The sequence below is a fragment of the Equus caballus genome, chromosome 6 (genome assembly GCF_041296265.1).
Source record: "Equus caballus isolate H_3958 breed thoroughbred chromosome 6, TB-T2T, whole genome shotgun sequence".
Taxonomy (NCBI): domain Eukaryota; kingdom Metazoa; phylum Chordata; class Mammalia; order Perissodactyla; family Equidae; genus Equus; species Equus caballus.
The window spans coordinates 49,645,749-49,669,911 of NC_091689.1; the positions used below are offsets into that span (position 1 = coordinate 49,645,749).

General features: G+C 35.0%; 1 protein-coding gene across 2 annotated transcripts; it reads right to left on the reverse strand.

Annotated features, from left to right (window-relative positions):
• Positions 1-3,525: 3,525 nt before the first annotated feature.
• Positions 3,526-20,994, reverse strand: CLECL1 (C-type lectin-like domain family 1). Of its 2 annotated transcripts, XR_001380984.3 has the most exons (7): positions 20,625-20,994; positions 17,637-17,723; positions 15,973-16,071; positions 15,638-15,701; positions 11,384-11,553; positions 6,072-6,184; positions 3,526-5,449 (listed from the first exon to the last, which is right to left on the reverse strand). XR_001380984.3 is itself a non-coding variant. In XM_001915698.6 (6 exons), exons 1-6 carry the CDS (start codon positions 20,917-20,919, stop codon positions 5,332-5,334), a joined length of 882 nt encoding a protein of 293 aa, XP_001915733.3. In that variant the 5' UTR covers positions 20,920-20,992; the 3' UTR covers positions 3,526-5,331. The 2 variants fall into 2 exon arrangements, 1 of the variants encoding a protein (XP_001915733.3); XM_001915698.6 differs by lacking the exon at positions 15,638-15,701 and having other exon boundaries at positions 20,625-20,992.
• Positions 20,995-24,163: the final 3,169 nt, after the last annotated feature.

The following is a 24,163-nucleotide window of genomic DNA, read 5'->3' on the forward strand; positions in this document are numbered from 1 at the left end:
CAGAAAAGAGATGAATTTTGGAAAATGACAGTAAACTTAATCAGGTGTTGACTCCTATTACAGTTGCTGTTCCAGATGTGGTTTCATTGCTTGAGGAAATTAACACAGCCTCTGGTACCTGGTATGCATCTACTGGCATAGCAAATGCTTTTTTCTCAATGAACATCCCAATATATCAATCCCTTAGTAAGTTTGACATCAATTTACAATGGTTTCAAAATTCAAATTGAGGATTTACTTAGATTTGGATACAGGTGATACTGGGCTTCCAAACTATGGAAGTGTTGGAAAACATAGAGCTTTAATTATAATCTTCAAGTTTTGATATACATTTGTATTATCACTCACTGAAAACATTTTGTAATTGTCATTGTAACCTTTTTATATGATCCAAACTGTTGCCAAATGAATGAATTTTTTCTTAATATATTTTTGTTATTTTTCCCTTTCTTAATATCACTAAGTTTTAAGATATATATTGTATGATTTAAGTCCATTGTAATTTGTGGATATTTGTTTTATGGCCCAATCTAAGATCCATTTTGTAAATATTCTTTGTGTAATTGAATAGAAAAATATAGTTGTTTTGTGCACTGCTCCTGATTTGTCATTTTGGTCAGGCTTGTTAATTTTGCTTTCTAATTTTTTCCATTTGTTCTATTCTTTGTTGAGAAGGATTAGTTTTTGTTTTCTTTGGTTTTCAATATACCCTGGCAATCTTGTTTTATTTGTAGCATTTGTCCATTTACATCCAATGTAAATACTGGTATATTTGGGTTTAAGTCTCACAGTAGTTGCTTTCTACAAAATAAACATCAAGAAGTAAAAGAGAATTTTTGCGAGTAGATAGAAAGTATATGGGAAAAATCAAAGAACATTCTCAGTGGAAGTAACCAAAATACATTGTTATATATAACATTTACTGCTCTTGTAAGAAATTGGACTATGTTAGCCAGGGTTCCCACCCACTCCCCAAAACATGACGGATTTGTAGGCTCAGGTTGGAATAGAGACTTGGGAGAGGTGAATTTCTCTGTAAAATGAATGAGAAGAATAAAAAATGTCAGAGGAAGGGTGGGGGCTTGAGAAAGAGAGGGACCAAAAATGTGGAGAACTGCACAGATAGAGAGGCGAGAGTGGTTTCCAAGCTTAGAAAGCTTTGCATAAAAGAATTGAGATTGCACAGGAGTGGCTTTCTCTTCTGAAGAAGTGATGATTTCCATTATTTCCTGTATCCTTCTTCCTCACATGATATATGAAGTTGCAGAGCCCCGGTACAGCTTGGGTAGACATTGAGTAAAACAAACTATCAGCGAAGGCAATTTGAAGAGGGCCTTAGAGTGAGGTCAGGGATGTGGGGAAATGTGGATCCTGCTAGGATTGCCAGGTCCTTCTGTCCTTGTTCTGCTTCTGGCTGAAGCTTGTATTTTCTGTCATCTGCAGCCACCTGAGCAGGCTCTCTCTTAAGGGCAGCTGTCAGCAACTCTTGCAGCAAGATCTCTGCTGCAGCAATAGCGGAAGTGAGCTGCTGTGTGAGGAACTTCTGGGAGATGGGTCTTCCTCTTTGACTTCCACTACTGTCTGGTTTTATCCTTCTCAATCTCTCCTATCCACTCTCACAGCAGGTCCTCCGTAGGTCCAATTACTAACCACCCCCTGCTTAACTCTCTCTAGTTCTGGTCTTTTTGTCACCCTTTTGCCCTGAGCACCCCATGGAGGCCCTTCTTCCCTCATTGGTTCCTATTTCAGCTCTGATCTATTCTCTCGCACTTTCTGTCTTCTTCTCATTTTGTCGTAGTGTTGGGCCCTGCTCCCTCAGGGCTGCTTTTACTCACATTATTGACCTTCTCTCTGCCACCAGAGGTCGCTCTGACATTACTCAGCGCATTTTAACTGATTAGCTTCCTTGTGCCCCACCAATGGTCTTATAGCCTCTGCCTCCAGAGTCTTCTCGGCCCCTGAGTTCTGCTAATCCTTCATATGTTCTTTGTCACCTTCTCGTCTTTGCAACCAGGGTCCTCTCTGCTACTGATCTTAGCTTCCCTCGTCCTCCCTCTGGCTTCTCTCACTACTTTGTTTCTGCCACCTGAATTCTTTCTATGACTAGATTTCATGTTCTTATTGGGTTGTTTTCTCCCTCTACTATTTGCTGCTTCTGTTCTTTCTCTGAAGCACATACAGATACGGGATCCTGTTCCCCAAATAGACCTCACTTTGTCTCTGGACTCTACCTCATTGCTTGACTACACCTTCTCTCAGGATATTATCTTCTCACCAAACTTAGTCCTCTCCATTGATCACACTGATTCATTTGACTTTTATTTCCTACCACCAATCTCTCTACTCCATTATCCTCAGACTTCACTTTATCTCTGACTCAAGCTGACTCTGACTCAAATAAGTTGTGACAATTTGATGAACACTGTTCTAGAGAGTTTATTTTCAGATAATTCCCAATGATCTGTTTCTAATTTCTGAATAATCTTGTAATTGCTTAATTCAACCATCTTCTGGTGGCTGGTGTCTGCCAAGGACTTGTTCTATTCCTCTTACTGGAACTGAGAAGTCACGCAAGAGCTTTGTTCTCCATCCATCAGAGGCCTCTCCCTGGGAAGACCCTATCACTAGGTGTGTGGATGTCAGTAGCTTTCATCTCCTCAGGACTGAAGTCCGGAACTCCTGGATGCACATGTCAAAAAAGAAAGGACTTCCAAATTTGAGAGGAGAAAGAAAATAAGGAGAGATATTTCCAAAATATCTGAGGCAAGGCTACCAAATGAGTTCTTCTGAGGCCACCCTAGAATCACTTGCTAGACTCCACCCTAGAATCACATGAGCAGGAAGCAATAACGCCCGTGCCTTTCTGTGACCTTAGTGCAAACCAGAGTTTCTGCACAGCCATCAGCAGTGTCTGAATTCCAAGATCTTTGCAGAGCATTTGCAGCATAAATAAAAGTGTTAAGTATTCTTTTGTCTATTTCCTCTGTATAGCAAGTCCTTGGGAATTATTGTCCCCTGAAATATCTCTGTGTTTTCAAGTAGTTAGTTTGAAAATCAATCTAATAAATAGTCACATATTTTTATAAACACTACTGTGACCATAAAATGAAACAATATTTTTTTCTAGGATGTAGTGCCAACATGCTACAATATAAATGCTTTGCTTATCAGTTTATATACAATGTCCAACTCAGCATAAGGTAGTTTTTCATGTAATGATGTGATGTGCAAAAAACCTTGTAAGGATCTAAGCACCATAAAGATATGAGCATAAACATCACAAAAAGAAATTGTCTCTGAAGCACTTACTCCTTCACATAAACTCCTTTGGTATCAAAAGGATTCTCATTCGCTATCAGTCACCTAAGCACACAAATACTTTGGTTTTCCTTTGGCACTCACTTAGTGACCTACCAATTAGGCCCCCATTGTCTGAGTCTCTGGTTCTTTTGTACTTTACCTCCCCAGCCACATATCAGCATTTTACTTCTGCAAAATCTCTTACAGAAAGCTTAATACAATAAATAATTTTTTGAGTATTTATTATGTGGTAGGCACTTTAAAAGGTACTAGAAATATAAAAACAGATATTGGACCCTAAGAGATTTACAGTCAAGTAAGGGGGGAAGACATTAATCAAATATTTACTCAAAGGCTGGTATATATAAGGCCAAAATGTGATAAGTACTGGAGAGGATAATATAATGTTGAGATATTTGACCTTGTCACGGGGCTCAAGGAAGTGTTACAAATTGAGCTGCGGTCTGGCCCAGAGGCGTAGTGGTTAAGTTTGGTGCGTTTCGCTTCCGTGGTCTGGGTTCCCAGGTTCAGATCCAGGACAAGATGAGCACAGATGTTAGCTCAGGGCCAATCTTCCTCAAGCAAAAAAGAGGAAGATTGGCAACAGGTGTTAGCTCACAGCCAATCTTTGTCACAAAAAAAAGAAATTGACCTGAGATATAGAGAATAACATTTAACTTGAGGAGAAGAGAGGAAAGAGAATTCCAGGTCTGGTGAACAACTTCTGCTAAGTCAATGTGGTGAAATAGAGTATGAGTTCCTAAAATTAGTCTAACATGATTGTTATGCTGAGAGTTTGGCTAAGTTTGGTGTAGGAAGAGGCTGCATAAGTAATCAAAGGTTAGACCCGACAGGGATTTCCAGGCCATGTCATGGAGTTCTGTGTTACTCTAAGGAAGGTACTGAGTGTTTTTAAAAAGGAGGGTTGTATTGGGGCTGGCCCAGTGCCACAGCAGTTAAGTTCGCAGGCTCTGCTTCAGCAGCCCGGGACTCACTGGTCCTGATCCCAGGGACGGAACTACACACCGCTTTGCTTATTAAGCCATGCTGTGGCAGGTGTCCCACATATGAAGTAGGGGAAGATGGGCCTGGATGTTAGCTAAGGACCAACCTTCCCCAGTGAAAAGAGGAGGATTAGTGGCAGATGTTAGCTCAGGGTTAATCTTCCTCAAAATAAATTGTCACTATACATTTTAAAAATATCATCAGTTTTTAGGGCAGAAAAGGATTGACATGGAGTAAGAGTGAACAGGAAGACCTTGTTACTGCAACTATTTAATATTTTATTACTTTGTATTAAGATCATGAAAGTGGTGATGGAGAGAAGAGGATAAATTTGAAAGAGATTTAGTTAAAGATAACAAGACCTGGTGATGTGAGAAGGAGAGTGGAGAGCAGCCTTGAGGGGTGTTAGAGAGGGTAAAGACAAGATGGCAGCTGGCTTATAGATTGCATAATTTTCTTGTATGGCACGCTATTTATTGAGATATGGAGTATTGGAAGATGGTTTCTTTTGTGAGGAAAGTTAATGAACTGTTTTTATATGTTGAGTTTGAAGTACCTTTGAGATTTTAGATTTGATGTGTTAAAAAGGCAGTATGGTATATGGGTCTGGTGATCTGGGCTAGAGATATAAATTTGATATGCATTGCTTTGTACATGGTAATGGAAACTGAGAACGTAAAAGATTAGCTAAGAATATTGTAGAGGAAAGATGCAGAGAAGATAAAGACTGAGGTTCCAAAAATACCGGGAAAATGAGACTCCTGATTGAATAACTGCATTGATAATTCAGATGAAAAAATATATTCATCATATCTACTCATTTATATAACATTTTCTTTTCTCTAGTACCTTTCTCACATCTCTGAGAAATAGTGCTATATTCACACCAATCATAAATGAACACACACACAGGCACACACAGCCCTCTGGAACACACACAACCCTCTGGACTTTCCTATGATCTGGGCTCAAACTTCATGTAGTGTCTTTCACAGGAAAGTGGAGACTGATTTTCTGCAGAATGGATTACAGTTGACAAATCCATTGATTATTGGCCTCACAATTTTGTCCGGCTATCATATTACTAGACACCTGGGCACATTTCATGCTCCGGGTCCGTGGTTGCTGTTCTTTTATTGAAAACCTATAGAAAGAAAGCAAATGGTTATCTTTACATCACCAGGAAAAAATTCATATGTCCAGAGACTAAGGAAGACCTCCGAAAATATTTTCTAAGTTTTTAATGAAAATATAATTATTAAAACAATTCAGATAACACAACAATATAATAGGCAAAGTCATTCTTCCCATTTTCAGTTTTATTTCTCAATACTTCTCTCCAGAGAAGTTAATACTGAGTATTAGAGATGTATATGTATAATGCTAAAATATCACCTCCAATTTTTTTCATTTAAAAATTGATCACTGTAAGAACTGAGCAGAAGTTCATGCTTTGTACATTAGTCTTGTGCTCTCATAAGAGATTTTACACTGGCCAATTTACCTCTTAGGTAAAAAGATAAAATAAAAAGGCACAGTGGCAAATCCTGTTTTACACATAAATCTCTGAGTGGATATAGTGAGATTTCTTCTATTTCCTGACTTTCTGTGTAAATCATTTTATGAAATATTTATCAGATTTTAAGAGTCATTCAGGAAATTTATACCTGCTCATTCAGTTAAAGCCCAACAACATCAGACAACACTATCTTGTCATGTAATATGGGATTAAAACCACAAAAATAGCTAAAATACAATAAACTTACAGACGGACGTCAAAAGAGTTGTTGTCCACCCAGGTCCATGATTTCCCTCCAGGGGAACTACTCAAGCCAATCCAATAAATGGCTGAAATATTTAGGTGCAGCCATAGGAAACTCTAAAGGAAATAGGACATGATTCATGAAACAACTGACTGTTTCGTATAGATACAAGAAAAACATCTCAAGAACACCTTCTGTGTGTTGGCACTGCACTAGAAGCTGGAAATAAACAGGTGAGTAGGACACACTTCATGCTTTCTAATAGATCATAGTGGTGGGGCTAAGTACTTCAATGCAATGTGAGGACTGCCAAAGTAGAATTATGTACACTAGTAGATATTTAAGGCTGTGGGGTCAGACCGCTTAATTTGAGTCCTAGCTCTACAACTTACTACTGCGCATCTTTGTACAGTTATTCTCGAAAACTCAGATTATGATAGTACTTATCTCAAAGAGCTGTCATTGTTTTGTTGTTAAATAATATAATTAAACACTGCCTGGCACATAATAACTGATCATTACATAAATGTTAGTGATTATTATTAAATACAAGTATGAAATAATATATAGAAGCAAGAGAATATACAGGGAAAATTAAAGAAAGAAAGCAATATCTGAGCTGATGTGGCACACTTTGTTCACAGTTTCCTAATATCTCTTTTTCCTACAGTAATGTAACTCCTGAGCCAAAGTATGTTATGGCTAGCCATAATAAAGGCTACATTTCCCAGCCTCCCTTTGGCTAGAGGTGACAATGTGACTTACCTGACTTCTGACTAATAGAATAGAATGGAAGTGATTCTGAAATTCTAATTAAGCATTTAAAGGGTAATGAATCCTTCCATTCATCATTTCCTTCTTTTCTAATGGCTAGAATGTGGACACAGTAGCAAACCAATCAGAAATAGGTAGACAGAGACAGTACTCTACTGATGAGAGCAGAAATCTCATAGCAGTATGGACTAAGTTAGTGACATAACCTACTGCATATATTCTAAAACAGATTTTTTTCCCTATTTTAATTCTTTGAAATTAAATACATTTACTAATCTATGGCTTGTGGCAGTTTAATTGGCAGCTTTGTTTTTGCTTTTAATTGTACTAATGCTTTTAAGTGTACTAACGTTACTTCTTTAATCTAATATTCAATAACTAAAGTAAACATCTATCTTGTTTAAGCTACAGTAATTTTGGTTTTCCGTCACATGCAGCTGGACTCCTATGCTAAATGACATAGCTGTTGTTGGAAAATAAATACTCATTAGGCATACTAATGAGAGGGAGATTAGTGTTTCTCCATGGAATTATCTTTGTATTATGGTCAAGAAATCAGTGACTATATTTGTGTGGGTCTATTTCTGACCTCTCTATTCAATTTTCTGATCTATATATCTTTCTTTTGCCTACACTATGCCATATTAATTAATTTAGCTTTATGGTAAGACTTGAAATTAAGTTGTGTAAGTCTTCCATCTTTCTGTTTGCCTTGGGTTTAGTTTGCTCTTTTTCTAGTTTTTTTTTTTTTAAGTAGAAGCTTTGATTATTGATTCTGCATTATCTTCTTTTCAAATAAAAGCATTCAATGCTATAAATTTCCCTTTAAACTCTGCTTAAGCTGAAAGCTGTGAATTTTGAAATGTTATATTGTTATTTTCATTCAACTCACGTTTTTAAAAATTTTCTCTGATACTTCCTGTTTGACCTATACATTATTCAGACATTTTTTGTTTAATTTTCAAATATTTGGGAATTTTCCAAATATCATTCTGTTCCTAATTTCCAGGTTAATTTTGTTATGGTCTAAGACATACTTTGTATGATATTTATATTTGTAAAATTTTAAGTTTTTTTAAGTCCCAAAATACGGTCTGTCTTCATCAAAGCTTCATGTGCACTTGAAAGGAATGTGTATTCTTCTGTTGTTAGAGTTTTCTATAAGATCAACTAGTTTAATTGGTTGATAGTCTTGTTCTGGTGTTCTATATATTTATTTATTTATTTATTTAGTCTACTTGTTTTATCACTTACTCAGACAGGAGTGTTGACATCTCAAACTATTATTGTGGATTTGTCCACTTCCCTTTTCAGTTCTATCTGCATTTACCTTGTTGCAAACACATATATAATTGACCCCTATTATGGACTTCAGGGGCCAGCGGGTAGGATATTATGGGCTAAATGTGTCTCTCCAAAATTCATATGTTGAAGCCCTGACCCCAAGTACTGTATTTGGAGACAAGGCCTTTAAAGAGTGATTAAGCCAAAATCTGCCTGTCAGGATGGATCTTAATCCAATCTAATTCATGTCTCTATAAGAAGAGGAAATTTAGACACACAGAGAGACACAGATGCATGCACACAAAGGAAAGACTGTAAGGACACAGCAAGAAGGTGGCCATTCACAAGCTAAGGAGATTGGCCTCATAAGAAACTGAACCTGCCAACCCCTTTTCTTGGACTTCTAGCCTTCAGAACCGTGAGAAATAAGTTTCTGTTGCTTAAGCCATCAAGTCTGTGGTATTTTGTCATGGCAGCCCTAGGAAACTCATACAACCCCTTTATCATTATGTAATATTCCTCTTTGTTCTTGGGAATGTCATGTTTTTTCTTTTGATGTACCTCATACTTGATTGTTGAAAGTTGGACATCTTGTCTAGGAGAGTAGAGACTGAATAGTTTTGTGCTTGGAAATGAACACACAGCTCCTTCTCCCAGGTCTTTAAGGTGGGGTTTGAGTTAATCATTAAGAGTTAGGTTGGGTTTTGATTTGTTGCTGCTATGGTTATCCTCAGTGCTCCACAGGTTTCAAATTACTGGAACAATATCTAGTGTTTAGTGTGAGGTTTTTTTTTTCCAAAGGAATATCTCCTTTTCCTTGAGCATTTAAGTTTTCCCTTTGCACTGTGCCTCAGAGAGGATCTCTTTGCACAGTCTTATTCCTCTCCTGCCCCTCTCCCAGAAGTATTCTTCTTGACTTCTTGTTTGAAACTTGTTAGCTTGGTGGTAAAAGGCAGTGGATGGTGCAGTCTTTCTTGTTCTGATATGCTTCAGTCTTAGGCAGGCACTGAATCCTGGTGTTTTCAATGTGTGACTTTCTCATTCTGCTGCTCCCACCTTGGACATAGTTGTGATCCCAGTGTGGATTCTTGCCCCTCCAGCAGGAATAATTTTTTTTCCTGATCCTCTTTCCCACTTGCAATGATGTTTCACCAGTTCCCTAAGTGCAGCAGTGTTTGTTGACCTTCTCTCCAACACACACATTAAAGCTTTTGCTCCGTAGCACAGACAACAGATAGAAGAGGAGGGTCTTGGTGGAATTTCTTGCCACTTCTGCATTACTGTTGCTTTCTTCTCCCAGATTTGCACCACAATGGACACTTTCTTATGGTTCTTTCCAAGCTTTTCTGTGAGAGCCAGTGAAGTTTATAGAAAAAAATAGCCTTCAAGAGACTGTAGAATTGCCCAATTTCTACGGACCCTAGGAGCTTCATACTATTCTGCCACCCCACGCTCAGCCTTGACTCATTTTTCAATTATTCTGGCTGAACTCTTCTTTCTGATGTCTGATTGTCTTTCGTAAGTCAGTGAAGAGGTGTCTCCTTTCTCCCACAGATGCCTGATATACCATAGATTTTAGCTCCACAACCTCAACTATCCAGGGGATTTGAAAAATTTGACAATTTAAAGGTAACTTAGCTATTTTTCATTGTAAAAGTATTAGCAACATTTCTTTGAGATCTTCTCATCATGATGTGAAAGCCATAAATCTCCCTTGATTTTTTTTCAATGCTGCTTTTTCTCCTCTTCTTCTTCCCCCTTCTCCTCCTCTTCCTGCTTCTTCTTTCTTTCTATTTTGTTTTTTGTTTTTTGTTTTTTTCCCTGTGATGGCACATGGGTATTCTAGAAAGACTAACAATTTTTTTTCATTTTATCTTTAGTTATTCGAGACCTGAAAAATTATTTTCTGTTTCTTGGGGTAATTATTTTTCTGTAATAAATATTTTATCTGACTTTTCTTGTCCTCTTTTGGAGAGGTTTGGAAATGGAAATCTTTATGCCTAAATTATATGCTGATTCCTTTTGGATTCTTGTTTGTCCCTAAAAGGGAACAATTATGTCTAGCTCACTCATTTACTTAGGCATAATGTAAAGAGGTATAACCTAGACTGGAGGAAGAAAATTTCCATTAAAATATGTTGTCTCAGTCCTTTGTTCTCCAAAATCTAGTTTATTTATTGCCCTAGAGACATATCTTTTCTGTGTTTCAACACTCTTTTCTTTGATAGTGAGCAGAAAATAGATGAAGTTCTTAATGAAGTCTTTCACTGTGCAGTGTCTCCATGCAATGGTTTATCATTTATTTTTTTCAAAGCATTCTTATTAAAAGCTTTTCAGTTGGTACTTTCTTCCCCTTTCTTGTCTTAAAATTGACCTCTAGGAGAAGAGAAAAGGTCTCTTTTCAGTTCTTAATCCATCCCGGATTTGGTTTCTATTTGAACCAATTTGAACTGCATGTGACACAGTCTTACAGTTTGACATTTGGGGTTACGCTGGTTACACTGAAGATAGTTTACTTCTCTTTTTGTTTCTCTTGTGGATTTCTGTGAAACTCTGATGGGTTTTCATTTTCCCTCAGAAGTTTCAACAGCTGCCATGCTGTAAATTCCCCCAGACGGCTGTTCAACCAGGATTGTAAAGCACTGCTAGTCATTGGGTTTTTAGTAACTGAGCTGTTCACATAGCTTATGATTCTAACATACTAATACTTATGCTGAGAACCCTATTTGACAGTACCAGTTAACTAACATCTATATTAGCCTTATTAATTAGAAGTTTAGTATCCAAACATGTAGCAAAACTTCAATTTAAATTAAGCCAGAGTTAGTGAAATACCAGTTCTCCTCAAGGAAGAATGAAATCTTAATGAGAAGGACTATCTATGTGTCCTTTCTCCTAACATCATCTTTAATTTCAGGGGCCCTGATATCTGACTGCAGCCTTTGTGAGCATTGCAATAAACATGAGAGATGAGGTAAGATATTTAATGTGTTACATTTTAAAATGGAATCTGGTAAGCAGTGGTGATTCCTTGTAGAAAAGAACTTAAGTACAGAATACCAAATGAATTCCTCCTAACCCTAGCCAAAAAGAAGCTTACAATAATCATGTAGTTCAATGATTCATTCAACCAATATTTATGTAATTGAGAGTAATAAGGTTTTAAAAAATTTTTTTAAAGGAATTTTCAAATTTGTAGCACAAAGAATGCATTACAAATGTGAAAGATGTTATTATCTTTAAATTGTATATCTTACCATATCAGTGAAGTCTTGAATCACCATAAGATGTGAATTTTTCATAGCACAGTCATTTTTACTTCCAGCCCAAGATTTCTTATTTTCAGCAACCCAGTAACATTTCCCCCCATGTAGCTTCCAGTCTTTGGAGAGGCATGATTTATGAGCAGTAGGAGAGTTAGAAGAAACTGGGCAGAAAAAGATAAGTAATTAAAAGAAACTCAAAACGGTATCCCTAATATTGTATACTGATTAAAGCATCTCAAAATGTGTTAAATTATTGTGTAAGCTTTCTTTGCCAAAAGCACGTGCTTTTCTCAGGGTGGATTTGGAAAAAAGATTAACCAAACTGCAACCACGTGTATATTCATTCTTTCTTTCTTCTTTTCTTTCTCCATTTAATTTATTCTCTTAAAAATATATCATGTTCTCTATCAGCAAGGCAATGCACCAGACAGTAAGATAAAACAATGAACATCCAAGCATCAGGGAGATACAGATTTTAAAGGAACAATAGAAATTAGAGATTTAATTAGTGGTCCACCAATGAACTAGATATTTTGGGCATTATATAGCACACTGGAGTAATTTTTCTTGGGCAAAATTTGTGTAATATGTGGTCCCAAAAACTCAGATAGATTGGTTCTCCCATAGCAAAAGGATCTTGACATCCAAAAATATTCATAATATTTGCCATTAGATTTAGATGATGACACATAAGCATTCTAGCCATACCAATAATTTATTGTCCCCTCAAATAAATATTCTTTAAACACACACACATATGTACACACTCACAATGACCTGAAGCCACTGAAGAGTGAACAAAAGCAGGCAGACTTTGGGGGTGGGGGCTGACCTTTGAAATAGGTATGACAAGGTAAACATTTCCCATTTTTACAACTTTTAGCCTAAGACAGACCACTCTTGGTGTCATGTAGAGTAAAATTTCAATAATCTGCAGTTTTACCAGCCTGAATAACCAGAGAACAGAGTTGGAGGCAACCACAGATGCTGAAAATGAAAAGTGAATCTCATAAAAGAGAAAACATAAAGGGTGTGCACCAATTTCTGTGTATAAAAATTTCCAAGTCCTGACTCATGTGTGTTAAAGCTAGATTACAGCTAAAGATAAAAAAATGAATTGAGATTTGAGCTGCTGCCTAAAAGGTAGAAATTTAAATTCGAATCCAGCTATACCAAGTGCCTGCTAAAATGGGAAAATCAACACTATCTTACAGAAATATATCAGAATCCATAGACTTCTCAACATAACTTTCACAATGGTCAGGGCACAGTTTCTAATCACGTGACGTAAGAAAAACCAGGAAAATATGACCAACTTTAAAGAGTAAGTATAATTTAAGTAAGAAATTTTAAAGTGTAAATGTAGCCCAACAGGAAAATAAATCATGTTAGAATTATCAGACAAGTATTTTAAAGTAGCTGTAATAACTATGCTCAAGGATATGAAAGAAAATATGCTTCCAATTAATGTAAAAATAGGCAACTTCAGCTAGAAAATAGAGTATAAAAAACTAAATGAAATTTAGAAATGAGAGACACAATACAATATATAATATAAAAAGCTTCATTGGATAGGTTTAAAAGCAAGAAATAGAAAATCTGGCTAGTGAACTTGAAATACTACAATATGAAAACCAGAAAAAACAATTGGAAAAAATGTATAGAGCCTCAAGAATTTGTAGGACAATATAAAAATATCTAACATACATGAAATTGGAGACCTAGACCCAGAAAAGAAAGAAAATAAGGCAAAAAAAAAGAGAGAATGGCTAAAATTTCCCCAAATTGTTTAATTCATAAATTTATACTTTCAAGAAGCTCCGCACACCCTAAGCAGAAAAAAAATGAGGAAAATCACATGTAGACAAAGTTAAATTGCTTAAAACTAAAGGTAGAAAAATCTTGAAAGCATAGAAAAATTGCATGTTACTTGCAGGGAAACAATTATTCAAAAACCCCTCACTCTCATCATGAACAATAGAATATAGTGGAAAATATCTTCAAATTGTTGGAGAAAAATAACTGACAATAAAGTATTCTATATCCATTGAAAATATGCTTCTAAAGTCATGGCAAGTTTAAGACATTTTCAGACAAAACACAACTAAAAATCCATCACCAGCAGATAGTCATGAGAACAAATGTTAAAAGAGGTTCTTCACGCTGATGGAAAATGTTTAAAAATGGAAACTTGAATATTCAAGGAAGAAGACCATCAAAAATGGCAAATATCTGAGTAAACATAAACGTATAAGGTAAGCAACATATTGTCAAAAGACATTTGTTCTTGCTTTCAATATTAAGTTCATACTCTTGCCTAGCTGGTTAAGTTCTTCCTTAGATTGATGTAACGTGGTTAATTCAAACTCTTTTCAGGTAATAATTCCAAGTACATGCTATAATTTTTGCTAAAGACACAGCAACAATGCAACTGGAAATTTTTAGGGCATATTTAATAAAAACTACTATATTTTCACTTCTATATCTCTGACACTTTGACTAGGTACTTTGAAGAAGTGCTTTCCAGCCATCTTTATGTCATGGAATATAAAAATATATTTCTAGAGATAAACAAAGTAAATAAATAATAGTCTATTTAGTCTACCAATTAATCACCTGGATATTTATAGCTCAGGAACCTTAAGGCATACAAATATGTTAGGGCACACTGTAGGGAAAACTATTCTTTGAAGATGCTTTCACTACAAGATAATTAGAATCTAAAAGAATTAGATGAAAAATATTGCTTAGCTTGTAAGAAACAAGGGGAAATTGCTAAAGGCAAGCTCTTAGGTAGAAGTGGAATGAGGAAGTGATTGGGTAACCTAGTTCAAAAGGCAAGGTTGCCTTCAAGGCTGATAATTTATATCTGTGCTAGAGTCCTAAGACCAAGCCTTGGATTCACAGATGGAGTGAGTTTGTGAAACTCTTTCATCGGTCCATGGTCTTCAAAAGTGCCTCAAGTCATCCAAATCATTAGCTCCCCACTGTCTCCTTGCAGATAAAAATGCACATAATCTTTTCAAGAAAGCATCTTTAATTTTTGTCTTAAAAATCCCATTGACTGAGATCAATCAAATATTTTTTAAAAAATCAAAAACTTTAAAAAACAAGCCAACATATCAGCAGGAAACACAAGAGTAGATCTGATCACTAAGGATGTTAGATATTTAAATAATCACATGTATCATAAATAATAATGTTTAAATTATTTTAAGAAATAAGAAAATAATTAAAAAATGATTATATAGCAGGAGACTATCAAAAGCTAACAGGTAGGTTTGAAAATAAGTCCTTAGGATTGAAAACTATAATCCATGAAACTAGATTTAGTAAATGAGCCAGCAGCTTAGAAAGAGGAAAATAGAGAATTTGTGAACAGCAAGCTGTATCTGAAAACATTGCTAAGAATTCAGCACAAGACTGAGGACAACAATGAGGGCAAAATGAGAGGTTAAGTGAAATAGAGGATAAAAAGCAAGGGCCTATTGCACATCCAACCGAAGTCCTAGAAAAAAAAATAGAAGGTAGACAAAGAATTAGGAATTATGGCTGAATAGATCTATTAAATTTTACTTTACATATTTTAAGTCTATTTTATTATTTTATTAAGATCAAACAAATTTAGAGTTGGCATCCTTTCCTGATGAATCAGAACTAGGATTCTAGGAGAGGTTGCATACATCTGTAACAGAGGGATGAGGATTAGAAAATAGCTTTGACAAAATTTAAGACTAGAGCTTTATTCAATACCACTGTTACCACCTGCATCTGAGGTATAAGAGGTACAATAAAGTGCTTTTTCTTTAGGAATAATGTCCCACAAAGTTTGACCTCATAGTCACACTAGGTAAAAAAAGAATTAATGTATGTTGTATCAGATAGTTTTTAGAATGTGGTCGAGTGGGCTTGGAAACATCAAAGTCTAATTTAAAGTTTTAATAGATTCCCAAAATTTGAATGTCCTTTATAACATGAACTGGTAAGTCTCTTCAATAGAATTATATCTATATGTTCAAAGAAGAAGGGTATATAGTTTTCAATATAGAAATATAACGTAAATTTAAAAATTATGAAGAAAGCTGGGGAAAAAATAAAACAGAAAGGTCAAATAATTGAGGTTTTTTTGACTTTTAAAAGTAGGCAAATACATTCATATAAGAGAGCAAGAGAAAAACTAGTGTAAGAGTACCATTTACAAATTTTTTGCATGCAATAACATTAAAAAGTTGACCAAAAAACTACCTAGTATGATCCTGAATTTTAATAATAGGAATATTTTGACCACATTCTGCACCTGCAGACGACCCTGTAAAAATAAAAAAAGAAGCAAATGCAATTATTTCAACAAAATGCCTTTAAATTCATTTAAAACTCATTATGTAAGTTCATTTTTCTTTCACCTTGGATCCTTCAATATTTTTGTCATGGACTGTAATGAATCCATGAAGAACAGTGTTCTAAACCATCTCTCTGCAGGAATAGAGGAATTTCTCCTCTATTCAGATATATTCAAGTGAAACCAATGCTACTGTCTTGGCTTGGTTACTCAGGAGTTAGACAATTTAAAATAATGTTACCTATTGACGTGATTGTTCCAGATTTATTTTTCCCAGTACAGTATTTCTCTTTTGATTCATTATCCACTTTAGTATGTCTTGCAGATTTGAGCTGGATAACTAATGAAAGAAGAAATAGATTTTCCTAATTAAATAGAAAGGGCAAAGCCATTGGGTTCTAGTGACTCTATGAAGTTCAATAATGTGGAAATTCCATAGTAAGTTAAATGACTAAAAATTTAACAGGAAAAACATTTTTGCCAAGATCTGGACTTTCCTTTGCAGTCTTATTAATCTTATTAATGTTATCTTTAGGGGAAATTGGAAAAATATGGCCTGGGACTGGAGGGATACCCACTTGATTTTCTTCCTTGGAGCTTTTGTATTTATTTTAATAAACGCAAAATAACCAGCTCTAGATATAAACCTCATTCGGTTAGCTTGTGTTTAGTGAGTTCCTGTTCATTATATCAGGTGTCACCTGATTCTTGGAAAGGGTTTTATGTTTTGGTTTTGGTTCATGATTCTGTTCCTTTTGAGGTTCTGCATGTAAATGCTGCATATGGAAGAGGAGTATGAGCGGAGAGTCCTTTTTCTATATTGAAGAAGATGGCTCTCTTTCTGATGGCCATTTAACTGAAATTATCTTTGGTAATTTATAATCTCATAATAGTGTGTATTAGGCAATTAAACCTTTAAAATCTATTTCAGTAACAAATGTATTGTAGTAACAAATATTTTACTAGAACTACTATTTTAGTAACAAACAAATCTATTAACTTAATATAACAAAAAGAAATACAGCAGAGGTGTTTGCTGCTAACTATTTTTGCATTTTCCCCTCAATTTTATAGCCCCAATTAGGCCATTGACTAGTTACATTAGACAAGTCAAACCATTTATCCCTTTGGGCTTCAGATTGTTTATCTCAACTAGAGGTTTGACTTTGCTAATTTCTAGAGCCCCTTACAGTTCTAGAATTCTGGGACTCTGCCTATTTACTTCTAATTTCTAAAATTATATACAAGAGTTCACTGACATAGGCAAATACTGCATTGACCTGTTCTAGGGCTTGGTTTAATCTAGAAGCCTGAATTCCTTAGAATAACATCTGTATATTACCTTTGCCATGAAGAACTTTTCTCCAAGATTTTATTCAATAATATATTAAGATAATTTCCATATGAACAATTGAGCTATGTTTAGCTATGTCCACAACACATGACTATAGTTTTTAAATGCTTGATTGAATTAATTTATTTTAGACAAACTTACCACCTATGGATACAAGATGGGTAATGCCCAGGAATAGCTAATATGAATAAGCTTACACAGAAATATGCTTCAAAGTTAGTTTGTTTTCATCTGAATACACTTTCAGAGAAGCTTGTGTATAGCCCACTATCAAACTGCACTGGGAAATGCATTGTGTGATCTTGATTGTAAAATATAAATCTAATCTTGACATCTTTGCTTTATTAAATGAAATGAATCCATAATATATATTATATCACACACCAAAGTTCTATGGAAAAACCTCTTAATTTAATTGTGTATCAGATTTCACACTTTTTATGAAGTTATGTTGTATTGTTTAAGAAATCCCATCTGAAAAGCAACACAATTACAATACGTCATGAGAGAATAATACTTTGGGATAATGAATAGTATTGATAATTACTTACCGAAAATGCTCAGCACAATTGTTATCACAAGGAGAATGATAATCATTGCACATCCAACTTTCAAGAAAATTCCATGATAGTGAGAATCTATAAAATTGGATACATTTCACTAGTAAGCCCAGTACGTAATTTCTTAGATAGTGAGAGGTAGCGGGGGTGCAGAATAAACTTTCTCAGTTATCATGCTCCTGAGTTACTTTCCATTGAAATATGTAGATCCAGCGTCCATTCACACACACACACACATGATATTTGGTTGTGAAAAGGGGAACATATAAAACTGTGAATGGATATGAATTTTTCCTTGCAGGTTCATAATACGCGTTCCCTAAGTTTATATATTAGACTGTGAAACCCTCAAGATTCTCTGATAAGCTTATTGACAACACCAACTTATTTGGATTGACCCATTCTTTTATGTGCCTTCCCTTATATAATGCACATATTTTCTGTGATACATAATTGTAATTTCATAAAATAAAGCATTTTAAAATAAAAATAATTTTAAGAATTGTCTTGTCCAACAACCACAGTTAAAATGGGGATACTCAAGTCCACAGTCATGCAGCTACTTGATAAGAGAGCTGAGGTCAGGCCTCAGGTCTCTTGACTACAAATCAGTGCTGTGTTCATTATCCACACTATCTTTTTCTTTTGGAGTTCTCAAAAGAGAAATAAATCATAAAAAGTAAACTGGTATTTTTAGCTTTGGGCTGATAGTTAAAACCAACAGTCTTTAATCCAAAATAATTACAGTCTATCAATTCCACTAGATATGTGATATATACACACATGCATATAATATACTGAGAAAGTACTGAAATAACTGATGTTGAAACAACCAATTACAAAATCAAGTGTCAAGACTGATTAACCCAAATGTTTATTTAGTGGAATAGTATTATAGAGTGTTTTGTTGTGTGTTCAAATTATTATTGCTACTAAGTAAAATATCTTTAGTGAGAATTTATTAATTCTCAAAGTATTAAAAGAAGTCCAGAGATTTTCATTTATCAAGTAAAACAATGCAAATTGTGCCAGTCAAGGCAATCACAAGAAGAATGTGATGACATCCTTACACATGTTTCTGATATGAAAAACTGCAATTACAGACCTAAAAACTTACAGAATAAAACTTCAGATCTCATGAAAGTACTGATATAAGCGATCCTAGGTCATTCTTTTAGGCCTCTGAAGTAAGATTTAAGAAAAGCATGAATTTCTGAATCTTAGTGTTGAATATTCTCAGTGGAATCATGCTTTCTCACTGATATTCTGCTCAATTTCATGGTGACAGCCTGTTTTGTTTTATGTCTTGGAGAACCAATGAACCTATACTATTTATTGAATATCTAATGAGATCAATTTATTTATTCATCCACTTAGCAAGCATCTACTGATTGCCTGCTATGTACTTAGTACTGTGTGAGTGCTGGGAATACAAAATTAAGAGATTAGGGAGAGGGTTTCAGCACATATGAGGCTCTGAAATGGTAAAGAATATGGTAATTTTCAGGAGCAAAGAGAAAGCCAACAGCTGGAGCAAAATCAGTGAACCCTGGAAAGTTATAAGAGGAAGGCCAGGGACAATTGTGTAGGTCTCTGTAGGACATGACAATCCAAAGTATCAAATAGCTCTTTCCCTCTACAATAATATGACGCATGAGAACAAAAGTTGCATTTATCCAGCAATGGAGACATGCAGTGAAAGAGTGATAAGATTTTTGACTTCTCGTCATATGCATGATTATAGGTAGATAATTTAATTTTTATGTATTTGTGTTTCCTCATTTTTAATGTTAGAAGATTGGACTAGATAGTATTAACGATGCTGTCCCCAAATTGCTAAACCAGTAAGAGAATAATGTGTTTTCCATAAACAGAAAGAAAATCAAACCTTGGAATGCACAATCAAAAATGCAGGTTTTGTTGCTTGAACTGAGTTGGAAAATGGACAAATTGTGTGATATTTTTTGGGAATGGAGGAATAGGAATGCAGTTCTAGTGCATGTTATTTTTCAAATTCAGTTCCATAATCTCATATAAAATGAAAGTTCCCAGTCTAGGGAGAAAAGAAAGCAAATACTACTCTATTAGATAAGTTAGAAGAAGTGTTTAAAAATAGGAAATAACATGCTCTTGCAGCCAGAGAAAACCGCACATCAGATTTACTTGATAAATGCAAACTTAAAAATATAAAGGAAGAAATATATTCTTTGGGAATATAGAAAAGCAAAACATCAGATTCTTTCCACAAGGGCAAGTGCAATGATGAGACTTTAAACTATTTAAGCATTTTATATAAATTTTATAATATAAAAAAGAGAATGGAAATGCAACATGAAAGTTTCACTAATGCTTCAGAGAATAGAAAATACACTGAATTTGAAAATCTATCACTTTTGAGGTGGTTTGTGATTAAGATACAATGTATCTTTAGCTGTATGTCTATCTCTTCAAACCTAAAAATATTCCATTAATCAGAAAGCCACTAATTCTAAACATCATGAAGTAAAATACTAACATTTCATTTCTCCTTAGTTTAGCTTAACATTTTTCTCCTATCAATATGCAAATTCCAAAAGTATAAAAAATAGGGTGCATAATTGCCTGAGATATTTTCCTCAGTGTAAATGGATTTATCATATAACATTAAAAGGATGGATTTGATTGTGGGTGAGTAAAGCTGTAGAGCAAAAGGGATCATGAGTATAGATATCACCGTGTAAGTATAAATGTTGACCACAAGAAACATAAAGGAGGCAGAGGCTACGAAAACCAAAAGCAAAGTCCTGCATATTAAGACGAAAGTTACAATTAAGTTTATAAACATTTTGTTTCATTAAAAACACTCACAATTATTCTTGCATTCAATAAATTTTGCTTTGAATCCAATCTTCTATTTCCTCATACAAATTTAGACAGGGCAGAAATAAAAGAGACTAAAAGTCAAATATTAATTTTAAAAGTAGTCCTAAATCCACTTACCAGATCTCTGCAGTGGAGATGAATGTTCCAAAGGGGAAGCTCTAACAGTTTTGATGTCAGCATAGACTATCTCTCCAGCCATTGCATATATTAGAAAGAGAGAGAAGACCACAAATGATGTTCTGCTAAAGGGAGTCCTGTATTTCCGCAAATAAACTTCCTGTAGCTTAGGTAAACTGAGAAGGACAACTTCCTTCGACCCTCCCAAGTTTGGTGGATTTCCTCTATGAATAAAAGACAGAAGCGATGTGTTCAGTCTTACCAATCTAGGTAATAGACTTTTGAACACTTGCATGATATGGAAGAAAACTGTTGTTCATACAGCAGTATCTTGCTCTTCAGTTAGTTTTCTGCTTATATTTGGAATAATTTTAACTTTTAGTAATGCCACAGACGATCTGTCACCGCTCTCTTCTGTAAACCACTTCCCCTTTTAGTTCAGACATATATTCTGTGGGAGACAATCTGTGACCACCTAGCATTTTTATCCAAAGTGGAATAGCAATTTGGAAGGGGGCACAAGGAAAAAGAAAGATTTTTTTATGGATATGATACAAAGAATTGATAGAATCCTCATCTTGAAATGCATGGTATTTGCCTAGTAGTATTTTAAAAGATTTCCTTAAAGCTGTTTCTTCTCTTGCCCACTTTATAATACTAACATCAAGTTAACAGGAAGCATGGGTCATACAGAGGACTTCCAAACTGAAAAATTATATTTAAGAGGCATAAATAACACATGTCAAAATAATTCAACGTTGGGTCATAAAAGAAAATAAATCTAATTTTTAAATAAGATTCGCAGAAATTTCTTTGAGTCTTGAACGCAATATATTTAGCATAGATTTCTATGTCCTGTTTCTTCTAAAACCCCACTAAAATTATATGAAAGGGATAAAAGTTGAAAGTCTAAGACAATAAGAAAAAAAGAGTGGGTTCAGACAAATGATGAAAAAATTTAACAAATTCCTGAAAGATAGAGAGTAGATAGAGATATGATAATTGATTAAACAAAGCAAGTGAATCCTAGAATATGCAGAGGGAAATAACTGAGGAGAGAGCCCAGCTATCTGTGAAACCCTCTCAAGAGTCAGAGCTCAGAAATTTTAGATATGAAAAATTTCAGAAGACACTAGTTTATAATCAGTAGATTAACTGGACTTCTGCATATGAAAAAGTTGATTTCCTCAACATCCACCGAAATGCATTATATAGAATTATCTATACTTAAGTTATCCTTCCCTCACAAAATCTAAATAATTTAACATACATTAATCAAAAAACTGAAAAATAGATCTTGGCTTTCTGGCCTTTAAGGGTCTCTCAGCATAACGGCTAGCCCCACAAGACTTCTGACCCTGGATGGGTCTTGCACACTGACTTCTGTCTCTCAACACCACCATGAACTTCCTCTTTTCTGGGCTGTTGCAACACTTCACATATTGTTCTGCATTTTATACTTGAAAAATTGACTTTGAGAGGTTATATGCAGATGGCCACATAGCCTGTACATTTTGAGAGTGAAGATTTGAACTCATGTCAAACTGAGTCCAGAGCCCATGCCATAATGTAATAATGCTTTCTAGATTTTGAGAGTAAGAATCACATTTTATTATTCTTGTCATTTCCATCACTCAATCTATGCCTGAAACATAATAGATACTTAATAATTATGTGTTGGATTAACAAATCAGTTAATGCTACACTGAATTCTATTACTGGGTTCTAACATTTTCTAGAATGAAAACAATCATTTTTTACTAAAAAGTAGACTTCTATTCATGTGAAAAATATGATTGATGATCTAGACATATAAAACTAAAAGAAAAGTACTATCATATGGAGAATATATTATGTTATGTAATAAATCCTTGGGATTTACAAACTAATGATCCCTGCCTCCTCTCTCTGCCCCCAGGTAACCAAAGGTATGCCTTATTTAATGATCTGTAAGTTTATTAAGATTTGACTTTTAATTGAATGTCATAATACTTGCAGGTAGGGCTCACTTAGCCAAAAAGATTATTTTATATAAAATCAACTTGTAGGTGTATTAAATAATGGAATGTTAGAAATAGTGGTGTCTTAAAAAGCATGTTATTAAATAATCCATAATATGTCTGGAAACAAAATAAAGCTGTTCAGTTAAGAAGTCTAGACTCATCAAATATTCATCAGTATGATAACGGCTCAACACAAGGTTGACATAAGGGAAGCCATATTGTAGAAAAGAAACCATTCTGTAACTTTGAATAACTTCTGATTAACTAACCCAGACACACTCTATAGATTTTATCATCCCTCCCAGCTGCCATAAATTGATAACTTTGTTCTTTTGAGTTCCTTAAGAATGTGATGACCCCTGGGTGGAGAGTCTACGCTGATAGCCATCATTGATGACAACCGAAAGATCAGGGTATAGGGCATTGCTGCAGTCTCTGATGCATCTCCAGTAAAAGAAAAGGCTATCAGGAACTAGATCAGATGTCTGCCTCCAACCAGAGATCAGATGGATGCCCCTACCTGGAAACCAAATGCCTCATCGACCCACAGACCAGTCCCCCTATATAACTGGCTGTTAGTCTTTGTATTGCAAGATGGTTCTTTCTGACATTAGTCAGCCATCTTCCCCCTTGCTAGCAAGCTGTAATAAAGTCCTTTCTCTCCTACCACCTTGCCATTTGACTATTGGCATATCTTGTGGTGGGCAGGTAACAAGTACAGATGTGAAACAGTAACAAATATTTAGTTAGGCTGTTGTATTTTATGTGGGGTTTTTTTTTTTTTTTGAGGAATATTAGCCCTGAGCTAACATTTGTGCCTATCTTCCTCTATTTTGTATGTGGGACACCTGCCATAGCATGGCTTCATAAGCAGTGTATAGGTCTGTGCCTGGGATCTGAACCAGTGAAACCCGGGCCACCAAAGCGGAGTGCACAAACAACCACTATGCCATTGGGACTGCCCCAATGTATTTTATGTTTTATATGCTTATAATGATATTCTCAAATTTGGTGATACAACTTTCCTGGACTATAACTTCTTTGAGTGTTGAGTTTAATTAAGCATTAGTGATTTAAATATGTGGTGTTTAGTTATCATTATTGATAAATACTACTTCTAATTAATTGAGTAATTACGCACTTGAAATATGCTTTACCATTGCCCTAACTTTTATAATAATTTTATTAATTACCTCTCTGTGCATAGATTCCAAACCAAATCCTCAATCCTGGCCTATTTCCCAGAGAACAAGTCTTCATTTCCAACTGTCTTTCAGTACCTCAAACTCAAAATAATCAAAAGTGATCCAACTTTACCATTCCTTCCACTTGTTGCTTCTTTCTTTTGGAGGCCCTCTACCTTTGCAGAAACTCAGGCTTAATATCTCTCCTTTTTATCCTGCCTTCTGTCACTTTCCAAAGTTTCTGTGTGAGTGATGGAGAGTGGCATGTAACTGTTCATTTGAATTGGAGGAATCTTTTTCAACTTAAATGAACATGTGACTGAGAACATGCTGAGAGAAAGATTATGTCATA

What these genes read in the sequence shown, in the direction of transcription:
- CLECL1 (XM_001915698.6), bottom strand. Translation starts at nt 20,919, where the DNA reads ATGCAAGTGTTCAAAAGTCTATTACCTAGATTGGTAAGACTGAACACA. An exon ending in TGGAACAATCACGTCAATAG is followed by an intron (nt 11,554 to 15,972) that starts GTAACATTATTT and finishes TTTTCTGCCCAG; the next exon opens with TTTCTTCTAACTCTCCTACT. An exon ending in AACTCTTTTGACGTCCGTCT is followed by an intron (nt 5,450 to 6,071) that starts GTAAGTTTATTG and finishes TTCTTTCTATAG; the next exon opens with GTTTTCAATAAAAGAACAGC.